The sequence below is a fragment of the Lichtheimia ornata genome (assembly GCF_029851405.1).
Source record: "Lichtheimia ornata isolate CBS 291.66 chromosome Unknown scaffold00001, whole genome shotgun sequence".
Classification (NCBI taxonomy): domain Eukaryota; kingdom Fungi; phylum Mucoromycota; class Mucoromycetes; order Mucorales; family Lichtheimiaceae; genus Lichtheimia; species Lichtheimia ornata.
The window spans coordinates 1,028,708-1,044,141 of NW_026695321.1; the positions used below are offsets into that span (position 1 = coordinate 1,028,708).

General features: G+C 43.7%; 4 protein-coding genes across 4 annotated transcripts; 1 reads left to right on the forward strand and 3 right to left on the reverse strand.

Annotated features, from left to right (window-relative positions):
• Positions 1–1,238: 1,238 nt before the first annotated feature.
• Positions 1,239–2,991, reverse strand: O0I10_000374 (uncharacterized protein; the record flags this gene model as incomplete). The annotated part of the gene is made up of 4 exons (XM_058480485.1): positions 1,239–1,861; positions 1,922–2,270; positions 2,347–2,673; positions 2,737–2,991. 4 exons carry the CDS (start codon positions 2,989–2,991, stop codon positions 1,239–1,241), a joined length of 1,554 nt encoding a protein of 517 aa, XP_058349008.1.
• A 3,274-nt stretch (positions 2,992–6,265) lies between these two features.
• On the reverse strand, positions 6,266–9,244 carry O0I10_000375 (uncharacterized protein; the record flags this gene model as incomplete). The annotated part of the gene is made up of 10 exons (XM_058480486.1): positions 6,266–6,400; positions 6,469–6,818; positions 6,879–6,953; positions 7,043–7,702; positions 7,768–7,911; positions 7,971–8,060; positions 8,122–8,262; positions 8,317–8,778; positions 8,831–9,108; positions 9,168–9,244. The coding sequence occupies 10 exons, from the start codon at positions 9,242–9,244 to the stop codon at positions 6,266–6,268; spliced, it is 2,412 nt and encodes an 803-aa protein (XP_058349009.1).
• A 305-nt stretch (positions 9,245–9,549) lies between these two features.
• Positions 9,550–11,456, forward strand: O0I10_000376 (uncharacterized protein; the record flags this gene model as incomplete). The annotated part of the gene is made up of 6 exons (XM_058480487.1): positions 9,550–9,636; positions 9,689–9,727; positions 9,783–10,017; positions 10,073–10,986; positions 11,050–11,322; positions 11,385–11,456. The coding sequence occupies 6 exons, from the start codon at positions 9,550–9,552 to the stop codon at positions 11,454–11,456; spliced, it is 1,620 nt and encodes a 539-aa protein (XP_058349010.1).
• Positions 11,457–13,125: 1,669 nt separating this feature from the next.
• Positions 13,126–13,933, reverse strand: O0I10_000377 (ADP-ribosylation factor; the record flags this gene model as incomplete). The annotated part of the gene is made up of 4 exons (XM_058480488.1): positions 13,126–13,184; positions 13,262–13,507; positions 13,581–13,673; positions 13,786–13,933. The coding sequence occupies 4 exons, from the start codon at positions 13,931–13,933 to the stop codon at positions 13,126–13,128; spliced, it is 546 nt and encodes a 181-aa protein (XP_058349011.1).
• Between the last annotated feature and the right edge of the window lie 1,501 nt (positions 13,934–15,434).

Sequence of the window (15,434 nt, forward strand, 5' to 3'; positions counted from 1 at the left end):
ATGAATGTGACTCCATATCATCATCATCGCTTAATAGGCAAGGTGCTTTTCATTTACCAAGTAGTAGTCGTAGTAGCAGCCACTATTTCTCACGCGAGCTATTACTACTACTACTACTATCACTTATTTGACGTAGTAGTATAGCCACGTACAAACCTAAAAGTATGGTATCAAATCTGTCAAATGTTATTTTTTACATCCCTTCAAATGTTGATCCAGTGCATCGTATCCACTGTATCCACGAGCCAAAACCCAGCAATGCCTCCTGCCTTATACATCCAATTCCGCAATGCAGATAATGGTTGGGGAAATTTTCACCCCCTGAGTTTGAGGTCAATAACGAGCCACAGCAAAGGGAAGGAGGGGCCACCACCACCACCATCATTCCAAAAAGTCCGTAATTACGGCTCTGTGGAACCCAACCAACACCATTCGATCGACGAATTTTATTTACAGCACGGGCGATCTTAGCACAGAATTAAAATGAAATGAGGCATATGCTGCATGCCCATACTTGTCTAGTGCCATCTGGATAAGGTGTAGCGTTCTTTAATCTTTTTCATTTCCTAACTTGGACCATTTTGACCGTCAAACCAAGAACCATTCATTTCTCTCGGCCACCAGAGGTAAAGGTGGTTACCCTGTATGTTTGGTGGACATTTGAGCTGACAATGAAACTCTCACATTATGCATCAATAGCCGCGGGTCATCATCATGTCACGACTCTTCGGGGGTTAAGTAAACAGCAGCATCTCCTGCATATGCAAAAATCTTGTATCGCGTGAAGCTCGTGGCAAAGCATATATCGAGTAAGCTTTCATTAAATGAAAATACATGTTGTTTGTTGTGTTTTGGATGGGGTTTCTTTGTAAAATGTGTGGGGGAATGGATTTATTATAATAATACAATGCACGTTTCCTGTTCACAAATATAACAACGATCCATAACAAGATAAGACATATTGCAATGTGATACACAATGATGTGTATGGTGGAGGAGAAGGGAATAACAAGGAGGTTGGTTGTGAGAGAGAATATGCATGATCCAAAGAGGGGGAGCGAGAAATGAAATGTATGATCTGCGTGTGTTTGTTTGTACCACATTCGTCCCACAAAACAAAAAGAGACATCCAAACATGCCTGGGTTGCACAAGTGTGAGATCGATAGATAGAGATGGTGAACGGCGGGATACGGGGCGGAGGAAAATGAAAGGTAAACGGATCAAAGTTCAAGGCACATTAATATTCTCCAGACAAATCAGCAGCATCGAATGGCCTATGATGAAATGGAAGGTTGACGAGCTCATCCAAAGAAGGTAGATTCCTAAATTCGTACACGCGAGATGCTGTCATCATCATCATATCATCCTCCTCCTTGTTGCGTGTCGGTATCAAATCACCACCACCACCACCTCCGCCATGACCATTTGCTGTTGTTGGTGTGGTTGATGATGGAGTAGTTGTTGTGGTAGTTGTTCTTCCCTTGGTTGACCAACGTTGTTGATGTGCTTGACAAGCTTCTCTCCGCCTAGTCGCATACGCAATCCAATCCTTTTGATGCACACGCATTTGCTCTGATTGTGGTGATACAGCAAATTTACGTGCAATCAAGCCTACTTCTTCAGCCAAAGGTCGATGTTCAGGGCATGGCTCAAGACACGCCATTGTCAACTCTTGATACCACCGTGGGACACCAGGAATCCATTCAATCCGATACACATCCTCAGCGTCCAAGAACACTTCAGGTGATGGAAACACGACACCCGATATCAACTGCCACATAATCACGCCTAACGAGTAGATGTCTGATTTTTCAGTGTAAATGGCTGATCGCACTTCTGGAGCAATATAGGGTGCTCGTCCTAACCAAAACCATCATTAGCCGCACTGGATCATCTCGCATAATACACGTGTCATCCTACCATAATGCCCCATAAATGACTTGATCACATCACTCGCTTCGTTCGATGCAGTCGAGAATCGAAAATCAATAAGGAAATAATCGTCATCTGAACAAAGCACGTTCGCTGGATGAATGTTGCGATGGCACATCCCAATTTCGTCATGCAAGCTGGCAAGGTTAAACGCTAATCGTGTCACAATGTCGGTGACGTTCATCATATCCAAGCCATATTCCACTGGTTTGCCAATACGATGTTCAAGGTTGCCTTCTTCCGCCAATGTTGTAATCATCAAAATGTCGCCCGTGCTCTCACATACAGTGATGCCATGGAATAATAAAGCAAGGAAGGCTCTTGATTGTACAATGATCTATGTATGTAAAGAGAGAGAGAGTCATGTTACATCCTGATCCCTTCTTATTCTCCCCCTCCTTCTCGAAAGTTACCTCGTTCAAGATCTTTTCATCCACCACCTTGATAGCAACAGGGCGCTTGTGTTGGCCAATCGCTTGTCCATCTTGAGATGCATCGTACAACAAGGCAACGTGGGCTGCATAAACAGCCGAGAATCCTCCAGAGCCAATCAAGACCAAATCAGAGAACCAACGCCATGGATACCACCGCATGTAAGGAGCCAAGTCGTACTTGTAAATGGCCTCAACAGACTTTTGACACTTTGGATGGCAAGATTGGATGATCCTTGTTGTATCACCATCAGCAAGCTCGGCAATGCTTTCGTAAGACAATGCTTGTCTCCAGGCAATATTCCAGTGCTAAATTACCGTATCAGCTATCCCCCACTATAACTTTTTGCCGTAAAAGTCAATAAACCTTACCCAGTGGCTATCAAAGGCAACGTTTCGTGAGCGATATAGAGCAATCGTATCCTTGTGCAGTTGTCGAATGGCATCCTCAACTGGTATAGCACATGCTGGATCAATAGGCGTGAGGAAATGGAGGTCGAATGCGTGTGGATAGTGTCGTAATAACTGGTGAATGGCTTGGATAGTTTGGTGTACAAGATCTGTTTTCACAATCTCTTGCTGGTATTGATGAGCTGGGTGGTTGCGATTTCGATAGCCGAGATCCATGTTGTGGATGGGGGGGTGCGTAATGTGTGTGTGTGCGAGTGAAGAGGTGCAAGTGGTACTAATATGAGGCCCAAAGTGTAAGGTGAGTCCAATTTCCGACACACAGCAACGGAAGATACCTTGTATACGCGACGAATAAAGCCTTGTTCGTGTACAAAATAGAAATGGCGGATTGTTCTGTTTTCGGATTCAAGCATGAATATCCAATTCTATGGGTAGATATTATCTATAATAGTGTGATGCTAATTAACAATAACAATGATGATACACTTTATACACGCCATTTCACTACTTACCCACCCACATGGTGGTCATTCTTCATGATGCGGGTTGTTATGGTGTAAGAAGGAGGAGGTGGTGGTGGAGGGAACAACATGCACGATGAGAACATTGTTATCTATAAATACAATGCTGCTGCATCTCAATTGATAAATGTTGGTGTAATAATGCACTCTTGTAAATGTAAAAGTACATACACGTCATTTGTTTTCTAGCGTGCAGCATACAACACAGGAGTCTGACACATAAATCTCATACACACACCGAATGCGCCGCATCACGTTCCGTGGTGCAAGGAACATTGATTGGTATAGTCGCCTAAAAATATCGCATAAACCGACAATGTGGCTGGGTGTATGATGTTGTAAGCAAGCAACATGTACAAATGACTGGTGTCACACGGAAGCCGGCAGAGAACAAACAAGCAATGAAACCCGGAAAGCCGGGATTTCATCGTATGTCAGCCTCCCCTTTTTTTGCGCCCTTCACTCACTCTCTCACTTTGTCTCCCTCACTTTTTATCGCTCCTTGCTTGCTATCACATCCGCTGTATCACGACTGCAGGGTGCATGATTCCTTCTCCACCACACTGCTTACAGTAACTATATGTCTCAAACATAAATCAATCATACTTCTTTTATCCTACGTAATAAAAAAAGTGTTTCGGAAACATAAACCTTGCTTTACAAATGGTTTATTCAAACCATGGATTGCCCTATTAATGTTGGTCCTGTTACACTTTGACGCTTTTTCTTTTACCGCCCTTCAAGTTTGACATTGGCTTCCTCCTCCTGCTCCTCCTCGTCCATGTCACCCCCCATCTTTCACCCCCAAACATATAAAACAGCCGTTCATTCATCTTCAAGATCTGCTTTTTCTTCTTTCTTTCTCTCTCTCTCTCTTCTCTCACACGCTTTCTATTGCCCCATAAGACACCTCTTTTACGCTACAAGCTTTTTAGCTTACAAACGAGAACGAAAAATATAAAAGACACACACACATTCACATTCACATACATATCAACAACCACCACCTCCTCTATACGTATCACACACATACACACATATCACGCTAAGCGGTTACGATGACTTGCACAATGCACAAGCGGAACAATGCCATCCAGGCGAAAACAGCTGTTTCGGCAGTCAACACGAATGCGCATACAGCAGCATCACAAAAGGTCTGCTATCTTTGTGGTTCGACAAAACATATGTCATCCGATTGCCCATTGTACGCATAAACATTGAAAACGACTGGACATGACAATCGCTTGCGAACAACAACAACAATTCATCATCATCGATCACACTATCCCATCTCACTCTTTTTATCCTTCGCAAAGTCGACCAGTCCACTCTTTTTTTGCCGGTCAAAACTAGCATGATGCTTTTTTCTCATTCGTTCGCCAACATGTCACGCTCTCACACACACAACACCCACACTCCCTCAGTTTTTCGATCGTTCCCCTTCTTGTTTGCCATTTTTTTTTGTCTCCTGTATGCCCTAATCTTCTTTTGTTTCCATTTCCCTCATCTATAAGCGATCCTCTTGTTTCAACCCTCCCCCCTCTTTCATTATGCATCATCATCGTATACTCTGAAAAGTTTATCTTCAAGTAGTAGTAGTTGTAGTAGCAGCAGTAGTAGTAGTCTTTGATATTTGCTGGCTCAAAGCAATGACATTGTATTGCTTGCCTGTACATATAAGCCCATATTGCTTTTTCTTTTTCTTTTGTTATACCCCATCATTAAATGCGTTATTCTTGCACAATAACATGTATCCATTCCATTGACCAAAGGAACGCGCGTGTGTGTGTGTGGGTTACGCATTATACCATTAGCACATGGGGGAGCTTATGGGGGGAGCGAGAGGAATTATCCAAGGGGGGTCATCAGGGTCCATGAGAGGTAATTTGGTAGGTAATTAACTGAACGGCCTGGCATTGGTCGAAGCGATATTCCATTCTTCCCCTCATCAATCAGAAAATTTTCGTGCAGCTCTCATTCACGTTCATGCCCATGTAAATATGAGCGTGTGTGTGTATGTGTATGATGGTCCTCCTCCTCCTTGTACACTAAACACCCCTTTCCCCCAATTACATTATCCATTCAACGTGCCGATGTGCTTTATTTTGACAATCCCCAATCATACATCATTATGGATTTGCCCTTGTCATTGTGTAAAAGGCACAGCATCACATGAAGAAATAAATGCCATTTCATCGTCGTGGCACATCACTAGATGCTTTGTTCTCCTACATCTGTCAGCCATGCACCCCTTTTTGTTTCCCTTAAAGGTAGATTTGCAAATGCCCGTCGTCGTCTTGTCCGACAATCCGTGCTATGATATCCGACACGCTATTAACACCCTCACTACAACATCCGCTGTTGCTATGGCAACCTCTTCGATATAGAAAGAACAGCAACACATACACTCATCATCACCTGTTGAATGATCCTGGTGCTTTTCTTTTATTGTATACGTATGTCTGGGTGTAGTATCTTTGTGAGTGAAGAATGATATATACGATACGACGCAGTGGAGTGAGTAGGCACATGCAATGTCTCCCTTATTCGTTAGCGTCGTGGCTTAACCTATACACACCATCTCCCATCAATTAACCTTCTTACACGTTCCTCGTTGCCGTCGGAGCCGATGTCGACCATTTTACATCAAGAACACTGTTTCTTCAACAACAAGGGGAGTACATAACAGGGAGCAAGTTGAATCCAAAAAAAATTGACTCATTCATCCATGACCCACGTATGCACGCACACACCTTAGGTATATACGCACACACAAAATGAGTAAGCCGTATCACACACCACACGCATTTGTGTCAATGTAACATCAGCCTCAATTACCTCATCGGGCTTCCCGCATCAGAATTTCTTGTGCCCCAGTTACACATGCTTGCTCTCTTGAGATTCGATTACAACTTCTTTAATACAACCGTACAAAGTAAATAATAAAACGAGTGTGGCACAATAGTAAATTAGATAGCAGTAATGGATTTCTTGTGTGCTTGTTGAGCAGCATGGAAGTCGTCAATCTTTTGCTGACCATGCATACGTAATGCTTGACCATCGTTTTCCCAATTTTCACGATGAAGTAATTTGCCCAATGTTTCCTATAAGTACATGCAACCCATCACCATGAGTATATAATACATCATCCTTATGTATCCTTTTCCTTTACCTTGAATGAGCCACGTCGTGTATCAATCATGCCTGAAATATACTCTTGGAGACTACTACGACGTCGTTGTGGTGGTGGTGGTGGTGATTGGTCTTGTTGTTGTTGCCCAGCAACGTCATTTTGTGCTGCTGTGTCACCCGACGACGACGGACCGTGCTGCTGCTGCTGCTGTTGTTGCTGTGGGTGGCTGTAATTGCTTGTGTCACCGCGTGCATGCGCCACGCCGGCACCAACAGCCGTGGCACCCGCCGCACCAGCAATAGCACCGCCAATTCCTTTACCCGTATTGCTGGGTGGTGATGATACCCATTTCTTTGTTTCTCCTCCATTCTCTCGAGAGGATACGGGTACTAAAGAATCTCTATGTTAGCTTTCAATGTCGTAAAGGATGCTTTAATTACATGACTTGCCTTCTTGGCCACTGCTTTGTTGAATAGCCGCTGCTTCTTGCGTCATGGATTGTTGCCGTTCTTCCTTTGCACCACCTAGTAATTATAAAAACAATGCCAGATTAGAGTATGATCGAATAACATACACTACAAATAAACCGCTTAAAAATAGAGTTTACATTTACCTTGACCCGCTGTTGCTGGATTCTTTTGGTCCGTACTAGGAGCCGTTGTTGTCATAGTATCTCCACCTGTGCCACCATCACCAGCTGACATGGGTTGTTGCATTTGCTGCTGAGATGCTTCGGTAGTTGCAGCATTTTTTTCCTTGGCAGTGGTGGTTGGCATTTGTGGCTGTTGTTGTTGTGGTGCACCAGCAGCTGGTTGATTCATTTTTTGTGGTCCTAAGGCAGCAGCAGATGGCTGCTGTTGTTGCATCGGTGCAACATTTCGACCAACGGTGTTGTTGTTGTTGCCGGTTACTTGGTTTGGTTCATGTCGGTTAGTGGCATCTGCTGTAGTAGGTTGCTGCTGCTGCTGCTGCATTGCATTATTCATTCCAGCACTTTGATTGGTACGCTGCATATCATCGGTAGTAGTTGACGATTGGATGTTTCCACCCTTGTGATCCAAATTGGTTCTTTCTTGCTGGTTCAAAGCAGTGGCATTTGTTGAATTACCAGCACCAGTAGCATTAGGTTGCTTCATGCCATTGCCTTCATTGGTGCTTTCAGGTGGCACATGTTGTTGTTGTTGTATATCACCAGCAGCACCTGACTTGCCAAGATCTCGGCCATTTCCTTTTGTTGTCGGTTGTGTGCTCGGCTGCTGTTGATGTTGTCGTTCTACGATACCCCAATATCGCCTTGATTAGTTCCCTCCATATGACAATACCATAAATCAATTATACCTTTTTCCTGTTCCATGGCTTCAATGCCCGTTACCATGGCTGCACCACCTACACCAGCTGCAGCCAAACCACCATTGGCAGGAATAGGTCCGGCAGCGAAACCACCTTGCTTTTGTGCCGAACTGATATCATACTTGCTGAAATCTAGGTCGTATTTTCGACAAAGATGAGCCTATGAATGATGATATGGATGTGGATGTTACCTTTTTGCTGCGTATTTGCCGATGATTTTCTCTCTCCTTTGCCACCAGAATGACCTGGATGTGTGATCTTTTCGAAAAAGCTCTTGATGCCTTTCATGTGAAAAATGACATTAGCTACTTGATAAATCATATACACAAGCCATTCACTTACCATGTCCAGATCCCTTTGATCCACGTCGCTTGTCACCAGGAAGAGATTGCTGCTGTTGTTGTGTAGGCGGTACAGCATTATCGGTTACAGGCGCGCTCTCTTTTCCTGCTGGATGCTCGCTATCTGCCGGATGAAAAGATCCTAACACCATGTCAGGCATCATTTCTCATAACCATCCATATGCATGAACTATACCTTGATCAGCTGCATAAGAGCCATCACTCTTGTTTGTGTTTGCTGTTGTTGTTGCTGCTGCTGCTACAGGTGCAGCTGTTGGTTGAGCCTTAGTATTGAGAGGTGGTGGCTGGGATGATGATTGCTTTTGTTGTGGTGCATCAGTGCTAAATTGAACTTTTTGACAAGGTTGTTGCTGTTGTTGTGATGATGATGGTGGGATTGCAGCTGTCTCTGATTGCCCTGCAGCTTGTTGGTGTGGAGATGGTGGCATATCAGAAATCACCCGTGAATCCTTTCTGCTATGGGTACCGGTAGCCGTTGGTGCCGTATCAGATGTTTGTGGCTGCTGTTGTTGGGTCACATTTGAAGTGGGTGCTGCATTTGACATGGGTGCTTTCCTTTGTTCAATCGCAGAACCATAAAATTCATCCTCATGATCGGGTACACCACCACCACCAGCAGCCATGCCTTGATTGGGTCCTTTTTTCATTGTTAATATTAAAATACATGTCCAAGTCCATTATCCTCTTACCTGTTTCATTGGTTTTTGACACCATTCCTGATCCTGGTTGTTGTTGTTGTTGTTGTTGTTGACCAGTAGTAGTAGTAGTAGGCATTGGCTTGCTTGGTTCTTTTACAGGTTGCTTGCCTGTAACGGATCCAAATTGATTGTTGTCCTTGCTGAGCAATCCACTTTGCTTGGCACGTGTGGGTTCAGGTGCCACAAATGTCGAATTTTGATCCACCGTTGCACGTTGTGTGCTAGCCATCGGTTGTTGCTCGGCAGCGGATGATGATTGCTGTATATCACTATTTTGATAGCATTGAGTACATGCGACAATACTTGATCGATAAAAGACAATAGTTACCCATGAGTAGGTTCCTCGGCTTCATGATACAATGAACCAGGAAGTAGACTAGATGCCTTTTTATAAAAGTACTCCATTGTTAATGCAATGAAAGAGAAAGAGAACTTGATTGATTGTTGTGTATTTATTACCTTGGTTTCCATGGCACATGGGTCTGCTGTGTCCATGTTCATTATCCAGACACAGATCCACTAAGACGATTCATGCTGCACGCATTGTGTGGGTGGCGCGACAAGGATGGCTTTTTGCAGGGGATATTTGGGCTTGTCTCACTGTATCAGCAGCTCGTTCATGCATCGGCAACGAGGTCGGGGATACTCGCTTATGCAAACAGTAAACCAAGTCGTTCTCCTTATTCTTTCTTGGTTGCCTTGTTCTCGCAATGAACGCATCTCAAGCCGATTGTGGTAGTCATGGAGCTCTGAACAACGTGTGGAAGCATTTCAACGCCAATAGAGAGCTGCATCAGGTAAGACAATGGTAATGCAGGGTCGGATGTTGTTGAACTGAAACAAACGAAGGCTCGATCGGGGGAATCCTCACGAAGAGCAGCAACAAAGGTAAGAAGAAGAACCTGAGTTATCAATTTGATTTGACATTGTTGCGTGTATGCAGCCGTTCCGCTCTGTGTCGCAACATCCAAGCACCTTGCAAGATGATTCCACCTACAATGAATTCTTTTCTCCTCTTCAAAATGAGCCTCCTCCTCCTCCTCCCCTTGCCAATCCATTGCCATTCACTATGGATAACCCACCGCCACCACTACAAGTAAAAGCACCTGATACATGGGCTTGGGAGTTCAACAACAACAAAAACAATGATGATGGGAATGAGCAGCAGCTACAAGATGGTAAGTATCTCTTGGTGACAAAAGGCAATACACCAAGCTGACAGTCTTTGAGTAGCATGGCATTATCATTCTAGTCATGTGACTCCAGCAACTCAATTGGAACACGCTTATGCACAACATTTCACAAGCCCCCAGAATCCTACCAAGATGAGTCATGTGATGGATGAGCAATGGGAAAGACAATTTGCTGCCATTTCAATCGATACCCCTTCGATATCAAAGCAAACGCCACTATACCATAAACCTATACAACAACATATGGAACCATTTGTTTCACGACAGCAGATACCGATACCATCAACATCATTTGCACCCGAATCATCGACCACGTCAACCATCACCAGCACGCATGATGAAGAAAACTTTGACGATTGGATGGATGAAAGTGATCTTCCTACCAAGCAAGGAGATGAAGCAATATTTGAACCCGATCTAGGAGACTACACCTTTGCATCAGCGAATCCGTATTTGGAAGAGAAAGACGTCGTTGACATGCCAACTTCATCATTCAACGCGATATTGTCATTAGAAGCAACCATTCGCCAGGATCCTGATAACAGTAGCCACGCATGGATGCAGCTTGCTCAGCTACACGCACGAAACGATAATCACACAGCAGCAGTGCAAGCCCTGAAAAAGACTCGACATGATCCATCCCATCACACGATGATGCAATTAGCTCTCTGTTACAGCAGCCTTGAATTATACCCAGCAGCTTACTATGCTTTGGAGCAATGGATTTCTCAAGCTTATCCCAACCTCGTTTCGACAAATGGACAGCTGCCAAATGAACCCTTTATGCTACATCGACGGGTGATGGATAGCTTTTTAGCAGCAGCTACGTCAAATCCAGAGGCTGATACCATGGATCCCGATGTACAAGTTGGCTTGGCTATCCTATCAGCAGCTAGTGGTGAATATCATAAAGCAGCGGATTGCTTTAGAGCTGCATTGCACATGAGACCCAAAGTAAGTTTTCCACTTTTCAGAGATGTTGATTGCCTTCTTATATATGTATGTGCGGGTGATTAGGATGCGGTATTATGGAATCGGTTGGGAATCACATTGGCGAATGACGGCAAGGCAGAGGAAGCTATTGATGCTTATAGCCATGCATTGGAATTGGATCCTTCGTGTATCAGTGCTCGACACCATCTCAGCAGATCGTGTATCACCGTCAGGTGTTACAAGGAGGCAGCTGAGCATGTCCTATCTGCACTCGCTTTATACTCGCATCAACCCTCCAAGGATGATGTAACAGCAACAGCATTATGGGATACATTGGAGAAGGCACTGAAGATGATGGTAATTGAGAGCATGATGGGAATGGGGAAATACATACCAATGATCTTTGTTGATGTATATAGGGTATGCATGACCTTGCACGGCAAGCAAAAGTGGGAAACGACCTCAAGATGTTTCAAAAGATGTTTGAGTAGAATAGTCAATATCATGGATTGTTGAAGCATTAAAATGAGAAGAAGTCCCATAAAGTCTTAATCACTTGCTTTACTCAATTTCGACGAAATTAGATGTTGTTCGAGGATGTTGGTGTGAGTAGGCGGTTCAAAAAGGGGAGTTGATGGTACCTTCATCCATAAGTATAATGCATGTACCCTACTAGAACAACGGTGTACGGGTGTACGTATATTTGAGGAAGATAGTTACGCCCTTATTTACATGCTATACGATTGAGAATGCTGGACAGGGACCACAACGCCTTCATGCACTGTCCGCCAATAGAATTGGCCCTTCCAAGTCATATCCTCGCAGCTGTGTTACATTGAACACACCCGCTTCATCTTTTGCTCTATCAGGTTCAAGCTACTTCACAATGAACAACGACCACTTTTCATATAGCATCACGCTTACATCATATGTAAACATAAAGGTACCCGTATCTCTAAACTTTACAATCAAACCTAGGGTCTTTAATAGAACAGAGTTGCTCGGCGGGGTTAAAGCGATCTTGTGTCAAAGTATGAAGTTCATCGTGGCCATTCCCAGATTCACCATGTCGCCACCAGCCAAATTGGATTCGAGTCAACCTCTTGAATTTTTTTTCGTCGACGGCCAAAAATATTTTTTGTCTGGTAGCGACATTGGGTGAATCTGGGGTTGTCCATGACGAACATGAGAGTAGGGCAGCATATGCTTTCGACCCTGCCGAGCAACATTGTTCTACTAAAGAGCCCACGTTTGATTGTCAAATTCTGAGGTACGAGTGCCTTTATGTTTTCACTATGCTGTATGCACGATGTTATATAAAAAAGTGATTTTGTTTATTGACAAGCGGCTCAAGCTTCATAGAGCCAAGGATGTAGAAGGACTTGTTTGTGTAACCGAATTGAGAAGCAGGACTTCTTGTTGGAACCATCTCTGCGGCGATGGAAACCTTACCCCGTTAGCGTTACGCCAAGGTGGGGATTGCTCATCTCCAATAGATTCACTGAAGGCTCTCAAGCTGAACATGTCAAGAACCAACCGTGACGACCAGTATCGATCTTTAGACTCTCCTCATCCATTTGGATCACGTGCTTATACTTTGTCCATCCGACTCTTTTTTCGCAACCTTACTAATGATGGTATCCCTTGGTTGGATGTTTCCTTATATCCGAAAAAGCCATTGCTATGACCCTATTCAGTTCCTTTACCTAATCACCCACGTTGCCAAGCAACAGGAATAGCTGGGGATCGATGGTTTTACCTTTTGCTCATGATGTTTTACTTTGATCGGCAAATGCGAGCGCATATAAACAATGCGTTGGTTTCATAGCAGCTTCCCCTGATAATCCCAAAAAAGTCTGTGCGCACAATCTTGGATTTAACAACAATGACATCTTTGTAATGAAGTGGCAACCTTAAATGCTCTTGCTATACCCTGCTCTCCACATTCAAAGTTGATAATGACAAATCCAACCAATACTTGATATATGATTCTTTTGTAGTTGTATAAATGTCAAAGAAAGTTTACTATCATTTTAAAAGGTGTGGGGGGATACAATTGTGGTGTGTGAGGGATTGAGTTTGGGGGAGTGCATGATGAATGGCATTGGTAACAAAGAAAAAGGACAACAGAGATCACCTGTATACAAGGCAAGAACATTTTTACTGTCTTCTCTTCAAGTTGTTGGACAACCATTCCAAGCCTTCGTAAAGACCATCACCTATAAAACATTCCAGCATCGTCCATCATGGTCAGAATAAATATTTGGATTGGCACTGTTTGAGGTATAATGCTTACCGCTTGTTGCACACGTAGTTTGGATGTACCAGTGTCGGTTGCGAAGGGAGTGAAGACCAAGCTTATCAGTGATCTCGGCAGCGTTCATGGCGTTAGGCAAATCTTGCTTGTTGGCAAAGACGAGCAACAAGGCGTCACGAAGTTCATCCTCATTGAGCATACGTTGAAGTTCGTCGCGTGCTTCTGACACACGATCACGATCATTCGAGTCAACCACAAAGATGATACCCTGAGTGTTTTGGAAATCTAAAAAGGATCCCATAATCAGTCTCTATGCCATATCGCGCGTGTATCCATAAACACCTTCTCTCCTACTTACAATGTCTCCAGAGAGGACGAATCTTGTCTTGACCTCCCACATCCCATACAGTGAAAGAAATGTTCTTGTATTCCACAGTCTCCACGTTGAAACCTAGTGGTAGTAGCATAATAATTAGACCTCGTTTCTTGTACCTTTTCCTCATCTAGAAGCTGTTGTTTCGCAATGCCTCCAATGAGCATAGAATAAACCAAATGAGACTTACCAATGGTGGGAATGGTGGTGACAATTTCGCCCAACTTGAGCTTGTACAAGATGGTGGTTTTACCGGCGGCGTCGAGACCGACCATCAGAATGCGCATTTCCTTCTTGCCGAAGAGCTCAGAGAAAAGTCTGGAGAAGCTCAAACCCATGGTGTATGATTAGATGCTTTTGGTGAAAGAGGTGAGTGTGAAATGAAGGAGATGAGAAAGTATGTGCTTGTGAGATGAGGAAGTGAAAAGAAAGAAAGCTACAGTTTTTATGGCGCGACTCTACTCACATCTGGCTCCCCTTTGGATTGAGTATCAGCAGCCAATCGCACGGAACCAACGCCTTCTTGACACACACCACCCAATCACATGTGTACCTGACTACGCTCTTCCAACCCTTTGTCCTTCCTTGGCAACGTTGTCCTTTTAACACGTATCCCGCTTCCTTCACGCAGCAACATCATGCGCCACATCAGCCATCCTCTTCCCTTACTACGTGTCGCTTCATTATCTGTCACCTTGATATTACTACTCCCTACAAATGAATATATTTGTTGTTAACAATGGATGTTGGCAATCACTCATTGTGCCACGTACCCTTGAGTTGACTATCCACAAATACCATATGAGCCATCATCATGCAGTATAGCTGCGTCGTATCATTCGATCGGCCTAACAATGATCTGATCTAATGAAGTTATAGAACCTCATGCCATCTTGCTACCTTTGTTGATAGTTTAATATCCTACAACATACGACGTTCTCGATCCATGGTTTTAGTCAATGTTCAACATAAACGTTGATTTGATGATGTACTTTCATATATGATTCAACATGTATCCTTGGTAACCAAATCCCGATTTGGATATGTGCAAGGATGTGGTAGCTAGGTTACCTTTATAATATAGCAACGCGCGTGGATTGACCATGCCCTAACGTTGTTTGGCTCTTCATTTGCTCCGTGTTATCCTTTGCTGCATACTCGTTGATGAGCTTGCATAAGTAAAACTACACATCTACTAGCATGATATACCGATAAATAGGAAATCCTTCCTTTTGATTGAAACATTGATCCGACCGCAGGACTATGCTAGGTGCCAATAATTCATTTACTATGTGCATGAGCAATATTCACGCAGCGACCGGCTGCAAGATCATGCACAAGTGCACAAGCCAATCAAGCAGACATGACCCATGATCTTATAGTACATGGTGCTCGGTTGTTGATGCATAAATGGGGGTAGCATGCCATGTGTAGTGATCAACCGAGATGTACTCACAGGACCAACAAAAAGGCTACATACACTATGCGAGCGAGGTATGTATGTATGTGAGCACACAAAATGTTCCAGCAAATCCATCGGCATGAATTTGGGCTATGCGTTTTTCATCATGCATTTTTACCATTTCCATCATCAATGTCCGACCCTGCTGTAGGTGTTGTTTTGGGTGATCGATGTATGTACTCATATATCAAACAAGCCAACAACACCATAGCAAATCATCCATGAGTGGACTATTACCTTCCCGATAGCTCCGGTATAAAAGACAGGCCCATGTATCACGATAGACCATGTGTATGTGTTACGTGGAATATTAATCATAGCCATGCTGTTGCACAACATTCACGCTGTTGAACCTCAGAATTCACACCAGCCATATT